General features: G+C 40.2%; 3 protein-coding genes across 3 annotated transcripts; 1 reads left to right on the forward strand and 2 right to left on the reverse strand.

Moving 5' to 3' along the window:
• Positions 1 to 2,145: 2,145 nt before the first annotated feature.
• LOC125479781 (late embryogenesis abundant protein At1g64065-like) lies at positions 2,146 to 2,997 on the reverse strand. Its single transcript, XM_048589769.1, has one exon. It carries the CDS (start codon positions 2,915 to 2,917, stop codon positions 2,285 to 2,287), a length of 633 nt encoding a protein of 210 aa, XP_048445726.1. The 5' UTR covers positions 2,918 to 2,997; the 3' UTR covers positions 2,146 to 2,284.
• Positions 2,998 to 3,978: 981 nt separating this feature from the next.
• On the forward strand, positions 3,979 to 4,857 carry LOC125479874. The gene has a single exon (XM_048590013.1). The coding sequence runs from the start codon at positions 4,095 to 4,097 to the stop codon at positions 4,683 to 4,685; it is 591 nt and encodes a 196-aa protein (XP_048445970.1). The 5' UTR covers positions 3,979 to 4,094; the 3' UTR covers positions 4,686 to 4,857.
• A 1,639-nt stretch (positions 4,858 to 6,496) lies between these two features.
• Positions 6,497 to 6,961, reverse strand: LOC125479655. The gene has a single exon (XM_048589282.1). It carries the CDS (start codon positions 6,959 to 6,961, stop codon positions 6,497 to 6,499), a length of 465 nt encoding a protein of 154 aa, XP_048445239.1.
• Between the last annotated feature and the right edge of the window lie 8,488 nt (positions 6,962 to 15,449).

Raw genomic sequence — 15,449 nt, forward strand, 5'->3', positions numbered from 1 at the left:
GAGGCTTGAGGTTGAGCTTCATTCTGATCTTCAACATGACGTCATACTGCAATCTGTACCGTACTCATTCAGTCAGCTCGTTTTAAACTACCATATGAATCACATCTCAGTTGCGACACAAGAACTGGTGCACAAGATTTCCACTGCTTTCATAGACATCAGGAGAGATTAAGGAAGCAAAGAGTTGCTCGCCATGGCAAAATCGTTTGATTCAAAGCCCAAAAAGAAAGCTAAAGCCAATACTCAAAAACTGAAAACCAAGGGCACAATTGCCAAGGACCAGGAGGAGGTAAAAGGTCTGTGTTACCACTGTGGAAAGATGTGACAGTGGAAAAGAAACCGTTGACAAGTTAATGTTGTATTAATTAATAATGTGATCTAGTAAAAGTGTTTGAGAAGTGGGAGCTTGGGTGATGCAAATTGTTTGTATCATACCATTAAATTCATGGATTGGATTCAGAATATTTGTCATAGTGCGAGTGCAACTTGTAAGTACTTTAAAAGTGTTAGGTAAAGTTGTAAGCAGACTCCAGAATTCAAAATTTGAATTTGAAATTCTAATCCAAGCAAGAATGTCGAATTTCCCTTAATTGTGGACTTGATAGGGCAATAGCTCAAGCCATAAGAACTTATATATTTCATGGAGTAATTCATGTCAACTTCTAATTCATATCCAAGTGAGTATAAGCATTCTCAGAGGCTCGAAATAAGCATGGTGGACACTATTACTCAATGAGTGATTGATGATATAACTAGGATGAAATATGCAATAGTAAGGATTGTCATGCGTATTAATTACCTTTCATGCAAGTGGGAAGCATGCCTGAAAAGCAATTGGTGTGGCAACACATAATTGGTTATTCCAGGTAACCCAATGTCGAGTTATTGGAGCCAAAGGGCAAGTGAGAACATCCTGACCTACTAGCGGATTAGGAAGGTTCTTTGTTGATTAGAATGAGTCTAAGGTATAACTTAAGTGGTAGGGATGAGATTGCAAAGATGTTCCAATCTTGAGATACATACCATACAAATCTGCAGTCTTAAATTATGTTCCTAGCCATAAGATGATCGAAAGGACTATCAAACATCTGCAAATGCCGATTTATATTGTATCCATTAGTAAGTCTCAAACTAAGCATGCAGTGACATGGAATAGGCATAAAAGTCCTCGTCTATGAGATTGAGTTCACTAGACATTGACCAACCATAAAAGTCTATGAATAGAAGATTACCTACTTGTCAATTATACCATGTCAGTTATACCACACTTTTGTATTATATGGATACTGCTAGTACTTAGACCAAAGACATCACTAGTTATCTTATGTTAATGAATGTCATCTTTAGTCTCACCTAGAAGCTCTCAAACAATAACGGAGCCCTATAGAGTGAGGTTTCAATCATGTGTATTAACATAGAGATACATGAATGCACAAAAAGGAATCTGTCACCTTCTAGATGTCATAGTAGCCCATTGACGATTTATCTCCAGAAGTAGTTTTTGGCCAAAGCAACATATAAGAGATATATCATGGTGACCATATATACGCTTAGAGTTTTCATAAATATTTCATGCTCTAAAATATATGATCAGAATATGGTAGACTTCAAACATATTCTGACTAATCTGGGCGACCAAAAGCCATTGGTAGATGTTACTATTCGGCTTGTGGATATTCCTGCAATATTGAATTAGAATGGTTTCTAACTATGTAAAATTTGATTAATCAAATTATCCCCTTTCAGCATTAGTTGGAACCTACAAGGTCACACACTATACAATGATATCGGAAGATAAAATTGATGAAGGCTGGATTTAATATAAATTGTTTATGTTAAATTGCTTTTCATTTATATTTGATTAATTGATTTGGACCTTGTATTTATTGTAAGTTATTTAAATAAAGTAAATAAGGAAGCCCAGTCCGAAATAAAAGACCAGATTAACAAAATAAAAAAATAAGAGCGAACCGGGTAAAACCCAGTAACAAAAAGGATGTGTGGCAAGCCCAAATGATGTCTTCTAAGACAAATGGCACACAAGCGGTAAAGAATTAAACTGTAATATTACTGACTTATGAAATTATTCTATTTATATGCCTAAAACATGGCAAGTGCAAACAAAATAAAGAAAAGAAAAAAAAATAAAAAATAGGGCGTCATTGTTAAGATACAAGTACAGTAATAATATTGTATTTCTGCAGAAAATACAATAAAGTCACAATGAATGAAAAAAATGAAAAAAATAACAAATCAAGAATTAAAACTGATCTCGCAAGTCTGATCATTTGCACTGCAAACTTTTAAGCGTCTTTGATGACAAATCAAATGCAATGGTGCAGTCCATGGTGGAAGACTTCTTCTTCTTCATTATAAACATAAGTTCAACCTTTCCAATCAACTTAGCCGCGCTGTTGAGGGTCAAGACCCCGCTGCTCAATTCACTGCCAAGATTGGAACTGCTCAATGCACTTGAACTCAAGCTCACCTCAGCGTCAATTTTTTTGGTGGAAAGCATTCCAGCCTTGCTCTTTGGAATAGAAACTTGCCCGACAGTTGCACCTTGGTACAAAAACGTGATAATGGCTGCATCAAACTTGTATGGACCAAAATTTGTGTTCTTTACTCTGATTTGGGTTGTGAATTTGGTGTCGAATGAAGGTGATGCTGGGGCGGAGTTGAGCTCTTGGACGTTGATGTTGCCTAGCCTGACTTTTGGGGTTTTAACTTTCATGACAGTGAGACTCATCACCGTTATGACCATGATCTGAAACACAATGAAAATACCAATGTAAATGGCTAACTTGATTCTCTTCTTGCGTTTCATCTCATCAACAGATTCCAAAGACTCTGCATCGCTTCTTGTGTAACCATTTGCTGGTGCTAAAGGATATGCATGTTGGTTCTTTTCGGCCATGTTCTTCTTGTGATTGGTTGAGGTGTATGTTTTCAGGGATGAAACTTGGAAATGAGGGATATTGTGGAAATGATGGAAGAGTCGTGCGCTATATATAGCGTTTGGAGTTTGGCCTGTTTTCAATAAGTTGTGTAGGGGAATGAGCTTCTTGGAAAATGAGAGTTAGAAGGGAATAATTTGATTGCAGACGCGCCAAACGCGTCCAAGGCCAAGGGTGAGCTTATTGACTTCTAGATGATGGATGACTTTGGTGAAGCATCTATTATATGCTTTACTTTTCATCTTATATTCTTATTTTTGCTTTGAGCTGTCATGGTATGGACATACAAAATATGACAATATCAACAGAAGCATCTATTATAGTACACTTTATTGTTTATAAATTTGGTCAAGCATGATACTTCTAGGGTGATGATTTTCACACTACCAATTTATCTTTTTGCAATTTTTATTTATTTATTGGTTACTCTTTAGCTTTTTTCAGTCGTAGGGCTACAAAAATATAGAAATGCAATAGCAGGAAAAAAAATTAAAAATAAAAAATTGATGAGTGCATAGGAGAAAATGGAGGGCGAAAAACACTTTCCTTTTTTCCATTTCTTAGGGAAAAAGTGGAATGGGTGTTCAAATTATAATTCAAGGACTGAAAGATGTCTTCAAACTAATCCAGAAAAAACAAGGCTTAAGAAACTTAATTTAACATTCAAGCTAATATTTTGTTCGACATGTGATTGATATGAATAATCTAATAGAAAGCGCATAACTCATAATACTAAAGTACAGGTAGCATTTTAATATCAACTTTGCCTAGAATACGAACAATTGGATCTCTACACGTCTTATAGAGAAAGGCACCTCATGTGTTATTTTGTATTTTATATCCTTTTCTTTATGTGCTATGTGAAACAAAAGACTTCTTCCTACATACAGCCGTCTAGATTGATCCTAAATATCAAAAACCCTACCCTATACGTGCGTTTTGGTTACATTATTTGAGCATTTCGTAGAAGCTTGTACCACACAACATTAACCCTCTATGTATATAACACACTACTCTTCCATCATTTCCACAAACTCCCTCCACTTCCAAGCTTTCATCCCACAAAAGAAACCAGCAAAAGCTAGCAGATAACCATCATCGTTTCCACCTTCATATTAAAAAAGAAAGGAAATTAACATGGCTAGGAAGCAAAATGATGCGGAATCTTTGCAGTCCGCTGACGAGCTGAAACGCCAGAAGAGAATCAAATTAGGCATGTACATTGGTATCTTCATTATGTTTCAGATCATGGTTATAACGGTGATGAGTCTTACTGTGATGAAAGTTAAGACCCCCAATGTCAGGCTAGGCAACATTAACATCCAAGAGGTCAACTCCATCCTGGCATCACCTTCATTTGACATTAAGTTCACAACCCAAATCAGAGTCAAGAACACAAATTTTGGTCCATACAAGTATGATGCTGGCATTGTCACGTTTTTGTACCAAGGTGCAACTGTCGGGCAAGTTTCTATTCCAAAGAGCAAGGCTGGAATGCTTTCCACCAAAAAAATTGACGCCGAGGTGAGCTTGAGTTCAAGTGCATTGAGCAGTTCCAATCTTGGCAGTGAATTGAGCAGCGGGGTCTTGACCCTCAACAGCGCGGCTAAGTTGACTGGAAAGGTTGAACTTATGTTTATAATGAAGAAGAAGAAGTCTTCGACCATGGACTGCACCATTGCTTTTGATTTGTCATCAAAGATGCTCAGAAGTTTGCAATGCAAGTGATTAGAAAAACTAAGTAGCTTGGTGCAGGAGGGTGGAGTTGAACTGCATTATTTCTGTAACATCTTTAGGATTCAAATTGCGAGTGAACAAGTTGATTTGTTATTCTTTATGCGACCCTTGAATTTGTATTTTATACAATATTCTTTTATTAATTTTTTAAGCATTTATGTCAGTTTTACCTTTCTTCCTGTCTTCAATATATGGTGCTTTCTAAGTTTAAAACCTTGTAGGTGTGTTCATTTTTACACTTGTTACGCCGTTTTACTTTTGACTATTTCATGGTTAGTGTTTACTTGTTAAGCTAAAGGTTGCTGTTTAACTTGTGAAATGTCATTTCTTCCCTTGTTAAGCTAAAGGTTGCTGTTTAACTAGCACGCTTCTTTTGAGTTTTTCAGAATCTTCGTTCTACGGTGAGAAAGTCCTCTCGATTCCAGTGAGAGAAAATGTCTCGTCTCTGTGAAAAACTCATGAAAGTCCGAATCTATTCTTCCTTCTTGTATTCCCAAATTGATAAGCATTGCCTATTTTGAAATCAAATATTTCGATGATATATCCTTCTAATCAAACAAACCTTTTGAGCTGCAGTTCATTTGAGAGAAATTTTACTGCTTGATTCAGATTTCGTACTAGCTGAGTATTATTTTTCATATCAGAGCATCACAAATCATTCTCTGCATTTGTCTGTTTATAATAACTTATATTTTCAATGACGATCCATTGATTTTATGATCTAAGAACCATTTGCATACATTTCATTGCTTATACCCAATGGATTTGGTGACTGAGGAGAGTTGAAGCTGCAGAGGTAATCGCTGCCACTTAGATTAGAAATAAGTGATCATTGAGCTTAAATGTGTCCTTGTATTGAGATTCAACTCTTACAGTTTGGTGGTTACAATGTTGTTTATACTCATTGTATTACATTGAACTGTGTAAAGGTTAAACTGGGAAAAAAGTAGGGTACATTTAGTCACAACCATAAATTGAGCTATCATACTTTTTCTTCCCTCTTTTACTAGTATACCCCAAAAAAATGCTCAAACCGGCGGCGTCCAGTAGAGCAGATCCAAGAGAAACGTATTCTTTAGTTTGGAGTTCGAAGTAGGGGAGACCGGTCGAACAAGAACCCTACTCAGACTGGCCAAAACAAGTCTGTATTTTATGTTTAATTTGGTCATCCTTTTTTTTTTTTTTTTTTTTAAAGTTATTTTGAAAGTCATAAAGACCTTATTGCAGCAGAAACCAAAAATCAAGGACCTTATGGGAACACACTTTTAGGATAAAAGAAATAATTAGAAAAGTGGTTTCCATGCATTTCTTTTCTCATTCTACATGCCTGTTTTTTTTTTTTTTTTTTCGAATGAAGAAATCAAACGAGAATCAAAGAATATAAATAAGCAGAGTATGCAGATGGACAAAAGTGTCCAAAAATATATCCAAATATATATCATGTCTGATTTCACTTGCATTGTAAGTTTGGACCGTCTTTGATGACAAGGCAAATGTGACTGTGCAGTCCAAAATTACTTCTATTCAACATCTAATTTTCCTTTCACTATCTGATTCTATTAAAACTGTGTGATTGGATTCAATTTGATGAACTCAGGAATTCTTGCTATATATACTACAGAAGTTACGCATCTGTTTCTAAATTCAATCAAACAAAATAAATAAAAGAAAAAAAGAAAACAGGGGCCTCATTGGTTGGACAAGTAAAGCAATACAGTTCTGCAACAAAATACAAGAAGTCCCAAAGAGGACAAAAAAATGAAACGATAACAAATCAAGAACTAGCATTGATGCAGGTCTGATCACTTGCATTGCAAACTTTTGAGCGTCTTTGATGACAGATCAAATACAATGGTGCAGTTCATAGTGGAAGCCTTCTTCTTTTTCATTATAAACATCAATTCAACCTTTCCGGTCAACCTAGCCGCACTGCTGAGTGTCGATACCCCACTGCTCAATTCATTGCCAAGATTGGTAGCGCTCAATGCACTTGAACTCAAGCTCACCTCAACGTCAACCTCTTTGGTCGAAAGCATTCCAGCCTTGCTCTTTGGAATAGAAACTTGCCCGAGAATCGTTCCTTGGTACAAAAACGTGACAATTGCAGCATCATACTTGTATGGACCAAAATTTGTGTTCTTGACTCTGATTTGGGTTGTGAATCTAGTGTCGAATGAAGGTGTTGCTGAGACGGAGTTGAGCTCTTGGACGTTGATGTTGCCTAGCCTGACCTTGGGGGTCCTAACTTTCATCACAGTAAGACTCATCGCCGTTATGACCATGATCTAAAACACAATGAAAATACCAATGTATATGGCCAATTTGATTCTCTTCTAGCGTTTCAGCTCGTCAGCGGACTGCAAAGATTCCGCATCATTTTGTTTCCAAGCCATGTTAATTTCCTTTTATTTTCTGATATAAAAGTTGAAAAAACAAAAGTTGCCTGCTTTTGTTGGTTTCCTTTTGTGGAATGAAAGCTTGTGAGTGGTGGTAGTTGTTTCGTGGAAATGTTGAAAGAGTAATGTGCTTTATATAGTATATGGAGTTAGGCCTATTTTCAATAAGCTGTGCGGTCGAATGAACTTCCGGGAAAATGTGAGTTCAATCACGGAAGTATTTTATCGCACACACCAAACGCATGGGATTTTGTTTTGTTTTTTTTGAACAAAGATATTATCTACATTAAAAGAGTGATGAAGTGAGTTAAGCTTTACAATAAGCTAGTAATAATGTGGTTTAAATTCGTCTTTGGTGAGAATTGACCTAAGACATTTTACTTACAAGTGAAGAGGATTGCGACTAGATCATAGTACTAATTTAGGAACTTGAGGAACTTTTAGTTTTTTTCTCTGACCGTGACGAGAGAACATTTTAAATATCCGTAGAAGCTTCTGTTAATATATTGATCAAGTCTTCTGATTAATAACAGGTGAAAACGTGATGTAGGATCTAGTTATTGGCAAATTATTGTTTTTAAACTTGGATTTATTATTCTTTAATCTCACTGGTCAAGCAAGATCCTTTTGCACTCCTATCGTTTTTATTCATTGAATTTCCATCAGTTTATACAATTGTAAGACGGAAAGAAATTGAGTAGTGCAGAGAAAAAAATGGAGTGTTAAACTCATTTGCGTCTTTTTTTAATCAAGAGAACAACGTGCAAATAATATTGTTTGTTAAAAAAATAATTGGTTAACTATAACTTTCGATCATGTTACTGTAAAAACTATTATTTCTTGCACCATCTTGCAACTTAATATTGAACAAATATTCCTAGCTATAATGGACATGGACGTTCCACCTGCTCATATTTCAATAAGACGCTCTTTTTGTCTTGTTTCTATAGCGTGAACATTTTTATACAAAATCTTGATATTTAGTGACTAGAATCTAACTAGGCAAATTCATTAATTAAGCTTAACAAGTCAGATTTTATATCTTTAGTATTCCTGAATACCCTTAATAACAATTGAACATGGTATATGGTTCTCTACATATTAAGTATATCTAGTGGCGGATCAATGAATTGAATCTTAGGGGGTCCCAGTGTTAAAGGTCTAAGTTTTTTAGATAGAAACAGAGTCTGAAGCGTGCACCAAAAAAAAAAAAAAAAAAAAAACCAGTTATTCACTAAGATAATTTGTCGAACACTTAGTGGGCTCGTTGTCGTTAGCCGAACCAAGTTGCGCACATGTCAAAAGACATTGACATATGTCGAAGCATTATGACGAGTGCCATTGGGAGAATTTGTTGAGTGTTGTCAACGTAACCTGTGATATGCATTTTGTCAGACACTTGTTAGGCACAAAAATGACCCGTACCCGATATTTAAAAGGACCTCAGATAACCTTCAAATGTATATTTCTCGAATTTTAGATGGAATTCTAGGACCACCTTGATCCCAATGTGCAGCCAGCTGATTATATCCATTTATTGTGTTGAACTAATTATAAATCTAACTAGTCATACTAACTGTGTTAAATTTCTAATTGGGTGGATTACAGTGCATCCGTTTTTTATATTAACATTTTAAATTTCCTGATAGTTTTGCTCTCTTTAATTTTGTTTGAAAAATCAGTTTACCTACATTTTATTTTTCAGTTGTTTCATGGCTTTAATTTGAGCTCTTCAGATCCTGAATCTCCATAAATGGGTATGACTGGTTAAGGTGACCAGCTTTGTGCGGCAACCGCAAGTTAAGGTACTCTGGATTTGTTATAGCGCCACCATTTCACAATATACATTGTCCGGGAAAGCAAGTTTTGGGATTTCTGTTTTGTCCTACTGACGCTCTTCTATGAAAGTGGAGGCTTTACTTTAACCGGTCTGTTAAAGTCTCCTTGCTACGGCCTTTTTTTATATCCCTAGCTCGGAGGGTTACTCGAATCTTTCGTTTTTGTACTCTACTCGTTCCTTGAAGGTCCAATTAATTAATAGTAATTGGAGGACGGTTAGTGTCTGTTCTGCATGACTCTGGAACGTTATAGCTAAGGAGCGGATTTCAGGGTCCCTTGACTTGCCAAATGGTTTCCGGTATGCCTATACAGTAAGTCTTTACGCACATGATAGTGGCAGCCAGGATTCTACAATAGGCGGCCGCTGGAAAACCCGACTTAGCGAATCACTTCCAGGCTGGCATTAAATCTTTCTCGTGCCAGTGGCTCTTGTGCGCCCCATTTATGCTGGTGGCATACCGTACCGTATTGTGCTGAACACTCACAAAAGCCGTGGCCTTCCGCTATGTTAGACCCTCCCCTAGAAGTACAATGGTTGGTCCCTCCGGAACTGGTAATTTCCGTTTGACTTGAAAGGAGCCTTGTTCGGCAGGTGCGCAGCAAGTATTCTTTCACAAGTTTGGCGCAAGTCGTACCTCCTTAGCTACTTGTACTAAAAAACTAGGGCGCTATACGGAAGTTCGCGCCTGCTTATCCCGGCTACAATAACTATCGAACAGCGATCCATCTGAAGAATGGCGCTCGTATATCCGGTCTGTACTTTCCCCTATTAGAGAAGGGCGGGGTTTGGAACCCTCAAGCAAGACATGATCCACATAATAAGACATCATAGCGCCTAGAGATACAGGTACGGTTCATCGCGTTACTTATCCAAGCGTGTTGCCGGATAGTCGGATATGCCGTACTCTGATTTTTATGAGGTTAGGAACCATTTGCCGTTACCAGCATTGCTCATTATTAGGTAACGCATTCCCGTTTATCGATTTAAAGGTTAGGGTGACACGTTGTCGCTTTCGCTTTAATCTTTAATAATGAATGATATGGAGTCATGCAAGGAGCGCGCTTTACTAATATAATAGAAAGGGGCTTTCACCATCTATTTCTGCCCGAACTCTTTCTGAGTTTCCCTCCTAGCGAACGGGGAAAGCTTATCCCTCACTCGCATTCGCCTAATCGAGCAGAACGCCACTCGGCGCTCATCCTACAACTGGTCCCGCCTATAGTTATAGTGTCGAACACACATAAGTATAGGTTTTGTTGTCCTTACGACGGTTGTCAAAGACCGGGGCTTTGCACTTCGCGACCCTATCCGAGTATGTGCTTAGTGCAACGCCCCATAGAACAATGAAGTAATGTATCCATACGAGCTCCGGCCCTCAGCAGCTCGAAAAAAAAAAAGAAACTTGTTCATTTATGTTACCTGTTGTGGACCTTCAACGTTTCACCTTTCATAGATCTGGGAAAGGGTTTGGGAAGTGACGTTGAGGCTGGGCACGTGCGATAAGTAATAAAGAAAGCAAAGGGAAATCAGAGGAGTTAGAGCAGGGAACAATGGGCATCCCTGCCTGGAAAACTAACAGTAGAGTGACGCGAAGGACCTCTAGCAACTCTACTACCGCCTTTCCTACCAAAAAGCTAACCCAACCGAAGGAAATTACATAAGGTCTGGAAAGGGCTGTAAAGAATAAAACTCCTTCCTCCCCTGTTCCGGAGATAGATATAGCCCTCTCGAAACCTAGCTGTTAGAGTTTTATTTTTGTGGGGGGGTAATAATAAACTAAATCCCCGAACGGGTACTTGAACCCCTCTCCTGCAAGGTATAGAACAACTAAGGGTACTGGTCCTGCTCGCTTTGGTTCTGCTCCTGTGGTGACCAAGAAGCAGGAGCTTGAGCTCAACCAGCCATTGATAATCACTTTTTTGGTTCCCAATCGGGATGGAGATTCTGGTCCGGTGTAGGGGACACCTTATTCATGATCTAGGGGTCAAATGTAGCCTGCGCTAAGCAGGGAGAGCTCCTCTTTGGTTCCATCTGTCCACATTCTTCCCTTCCATCCAGGGGAATTGGGGCTTGATTGTTCCGTGTAGTCGATTCGCTAATTACCCTCCATGAACAGAGTCCATGAGCTCGGGAAGAGAAGTAGGGCCTTCGGTCAACCAAGAGAGGTCCAGCCCTTCCTGATCATTCTCGTTGCGTTCTTCTTTCGAGCTGATCAGTCAGCTTCTAGCCACCCAACCAATCCTGTTGATCCTGACCTACAGAAAGGGGTGAATGAGGTTCTGAAAGAAAGCCCTCATCCGTGTTTCGGTGACCGGGAGAGTCAGCCGGAGATAGGTCTGTGCTTTCATCATAGGGTAGCTCGTCAGTACCAGGTGTTGATCAGTCATCCAAAAGAGAGGAGCTCCGAGGACCTGTTTGACATCTCATTCAAGAGAGAGTGAGTCATCCATCCAATTCCTATGTTCACAGAGGGGCCCGAAAAAGAGAGTGAGTGAAAATGATGCACTACACGGACGCCATTTGGACCCTACGAAAGCAAGCCCCGAGCTGGTCCGTACCAACCAAGAAGATTGGCTTCATTTGCCATGTTGAGGGCTCAGAAGAAGCTCATGTTGGAAAGCAAGCATGTGCAAGAACCAATCAGGATACAAATCTGGGGTCTTCCTGGATGGATTGACCTACGACTGATTTACTCAGGCCCTTTCCCACTGACTTCTTCCTTCATTCGGAGAAGTCATCAGGAATGGAACCAGTGGAAAGTCGTATGCAGAAGAGAAGTGCAAAATGGGCAAAGACGAAGACTTTGGAAGCGAAAGACGCACCGATTGACGCTCTTCCAGCCCAGCTGCTGTTTATTGAGCTCAAAGTGGATGAGAGAGAGGCTTTTCTATGCTATGGTCTTCTCAATTGCCTAGTCTCGGTTCAAAGACAGTGGAAGGATCCATCCATCAGCCTTTCTATCTCCACAGCGCTGACCTGCGCTTTCCCACCTAGTTCACCGACCTCACGAGTCTGATTTGGCTCTCTATTGTCCACCAAGGAAACTCCAAACAATTCTACTGCGACTGAGCGATCTCATCGATCTGACCTTCCTACTCGGTATGGAAAGGACTCTTGACTGACTCTGAGACTAAGTCTTCTGACTTGGATTGGCATACTGGGGTCAATTCCATCCTATCCTCTTGAAGCACCCTGCTTCCTTACTCTTTAAAGTAAGCAAGTAAACTACCCTTACGTATAGCTAAGGTTTTTATTCCTAACTCATCAAATCAAGTAGACAGACTTCTAGGTGACGTGGCTCTTTCCTGACATCATCACACCCCGGATCCGCTTAAAAAAAAAAAGGAAATAGAAGCTGCCTTACTCTCATCTTTTTGTCGAAATCTCTATGAGCTGAATGATGTCACTCGAGTGTTGAGCTTTCAAAGGCTTTTTCAAGACCATCCAAGGCTTTCCATTCTGCAAGGTAGTTTACTTGCTCGACCATAGGGAGAGGTAGCTTGCTTACTTAGTGTGAAACGCTAAGGAATAATTAGCACTTCAAAGAGGTGGGACTCTCCTTCCTCACCGGGGTGGTGAACTAGGGGGGAAGGAACATTCCATGCATGGAATGATAGAACAGAACGGCCGACGGCTACTTGGGTTAGGCGGCTCAGTGAGACAGGGAAGGGCGAACGAAGTGGTAGTCAACTTCTATGTGCTTAGAGCGGGCATGGAACACAGGATTGGCCGCCGAGTGTGTAGCGCTAGCTTTATCACAGTGCAGGATAAATTTATAGCGAAATGGCACCGCTAGATCGCGTAGCAAGTAAGAAAGCCATAACAGTTCAGAGGTAGTAAGGGCGAGTGCCTTGTACTCTGCTTCGGCACTGGACCTGGAAAGAGTCGGTTGCTTTTTGGAAACCCAAGTCAGTAGGTTTTTCCGAGAAATACGCAGAAGCCCGTAGTGGACCGTCTGCTATCGGGGCAGCCAGCCCAGTCGGCATCGGAGAATGCAAAGAAGGTGGTTAACGGTCCCGGAGTGATGGTTAGGCCAAGGCCAAGAGAACCCTTCTGATACCGTAAGATGCGTTTTACAGCCCGGGGATGAACGGTGGTGAGAGCGTGCATGAACTGACAAACTTGATTGACGGCATAGCAAATGTCAGGTCTGGTGAGAGTGAGGTACTGAAGGGCGGCAACATACGATATTCTGTTGCATCAGAGAGAGGAGCACCGTCGTATGCAGAGAGCTTTGAGCCAGACGCAAGGGGTGTGGGACACGGCTTGGAGTCTTGCAGTGCGAGTAAGCGGATCCAAGGTGTATTTAGTCTGAGTCAAGACTAGAACAGTCGATGTACGTTTGGCTTTGATTCCCAAGAAGAAATGAAGATCACCCTCTAGGCAAACTACATTTTTTTTTTCAAATTATTTGTGGATGCAAATTTCTTTCTCCTTGGACAAAATTGCACCTACAAAACAAATAACACCTTAGGTTAAGGCCAACAACCTCACACGCCCATGATGAATGTGGTGGGGTGGGGGGGACTTTGGCTGAAGAACCTCTGATGCCAAAGTTAGAATTTCGAGAGAAAAGTGTTTGGAGAATTTTGAAAATTTGGCAAGAGAATTGGAATTGAGTTTTGGAAGAGAATGAGGGGGTTTATATAGGGGTGTGGCCGGCCACCTTGGGAGAAGATGGACCGGCCAGTTGGATGGTTTTGTGGGTGAAGTTCATGATTTGTGTTTAATTAGCAAATTAATTGAATAATTAATCAATTAATTAGCTAATTAATATAATAAAAAAGGAATGATTTAGGGGTTACCTTATGGAGAAGATATGATGAGGGATGGATGAAGTAGGTTATAAATAAATACCTATTTGGGCACTTTTGACTTGATTGAGGGAATTTTGTCCTTTAACCCAAAAATTCACGTGCTGCTTCTTGATTATTTTTGGCTCCACAATGCCCCCACACCTGCTAGGCTGCTCCCAAAAAAGGGCAGCAAGTGTATAGATCTTTTTGCTTTGGGAAACTTAGGATTGTTTCCTGTTTTGATGAAGATTTCCTCTTTAATAGGAAATTAGATCCTTATAGGAAAGGGAAATAAATTTCTCTCAAAACCTATTTAAGTCCACCCTAAGTGGATTATGAAATCAATTTTGGAGAGTGATTTATTCTACCTTACAAGAGAGAGAGAGCTTAGAGGATATTTGTTCCCCCTCCTCTAGCAATCTTCTACATCTTGCCCATGCAAAGGATCATCTTTCGTTGTTTACTTCGTCTTCTCCACGCCTCACCGAGGTAAAAAAAATTTAATTTTCCTTGTCTTTTTCTTGGATAGTGTTGTCGTGGGGCAACCGTAGGGGTGGTGCAGCACGTCGGCTAGCAGGGGCCAGAAGTCGGCTCGGCATGGGCCAATGATGTGTTGTGGCAGGGACCATTACTTGGGTTGCTCGACATGGCTAGAGCCAAAGGCAGCTTATGCGGTTGAGGTCACGAATTATGGCGTTAGGGTGCAATGCTAGGTGAGTTACATGGCTCATGTCCTTGGGGTTCTTGGACCTGACGCGGGCCAAGCCGGCGATTGAGAGAAATGAGAAGGTCGTGGGCCTCATGGGCTGCTAGAATGTTGGGCATGCATACCTCCTGCCTGCTAGTCCGAGAGAAAAAAAATGAGGGAAAAGTCAATATGGGTTGATTTCCCCTGCTGAGTATCGTGAATGACATTGGCTGCTTAGTTCTCTTCACTAAGAGAAAGATGGGCTGCTCCTGAGAAAAAAGGTAAAGAGGATTAAGGCAAATGCTTTGGCTCGTCTGATCGCTGTCGTGGAGCCTACTGTGAATGAAGGTGGCAAGAAGAGATCTTTCCCGCCTGCTCAAGAGATGCCAGTTAAGAAAAAACTGAAAACTTCCTCCATTGCTCGTGTGGGTCCGCCTGCTGCTGAGAAGCTTGTGATTGACATGACTTCTTCCAATGGGTAGAAAAATGAGGTTGCTAGATCTAAACCTGTGGCTCCTGCCACGTCGAGAATGGCTAATACGACTGCTGATAGTATTGGTCAATGTAGAGGTCTTGTCATACCTTTAGTGCCGAGAATTGCTAAATCTGTACCAAGACATCCGTTGGGAGCTAAGTCAGGTTTTCCTTTAAAGAGACTTGCTATTATGAAGAGCGATAAGGTGGACTCTACTGCTAAAGTGACACTAAGGCCCACTCCCTCTGCTGTTGATACTGATTCGCCTGTTAGGAAGGAATAGATTAATCGAGTGGGCAGCTGTGAGAAATCTACTAAGCTTTCTTTTAGGAAGGCTGCTGAGATGTGTGTGCTTTTGAAACCAGATCTATTGAAGACATGGACGCTTATGCCAAGTTTGTTGATGGCATTAGAAAGGTTGTTTGCCCAAGTTCCTTTGCGAAGTATACGACCTAATATAAAAGGACTGCTCTGTTTGCTATGATGCATATCTAGTAAGGCTGTCAATGAGGTGGCTAAGGCTATGAGAATGGAAGTTTATTCCTCGGCCGAGGAGATCA

This window comes from the organism of the source record quoted next, unplaced genomic scaffold (genome assembly GCF_019419815.1).
Source record: "Pyrus x bretschneideri cultivar Hongxiangsu unplaced genomic scaffold, Pyrus_bretschneideri_v1 Contig3, whole genome shotgun sequence".
Lineage (NCBI taxonomy): Eukaryota > Viridiplantae > Streptophyta > Magnoliopsida > Rosales > Rosaceae > Pyrus > Pyrus x bretschneideri.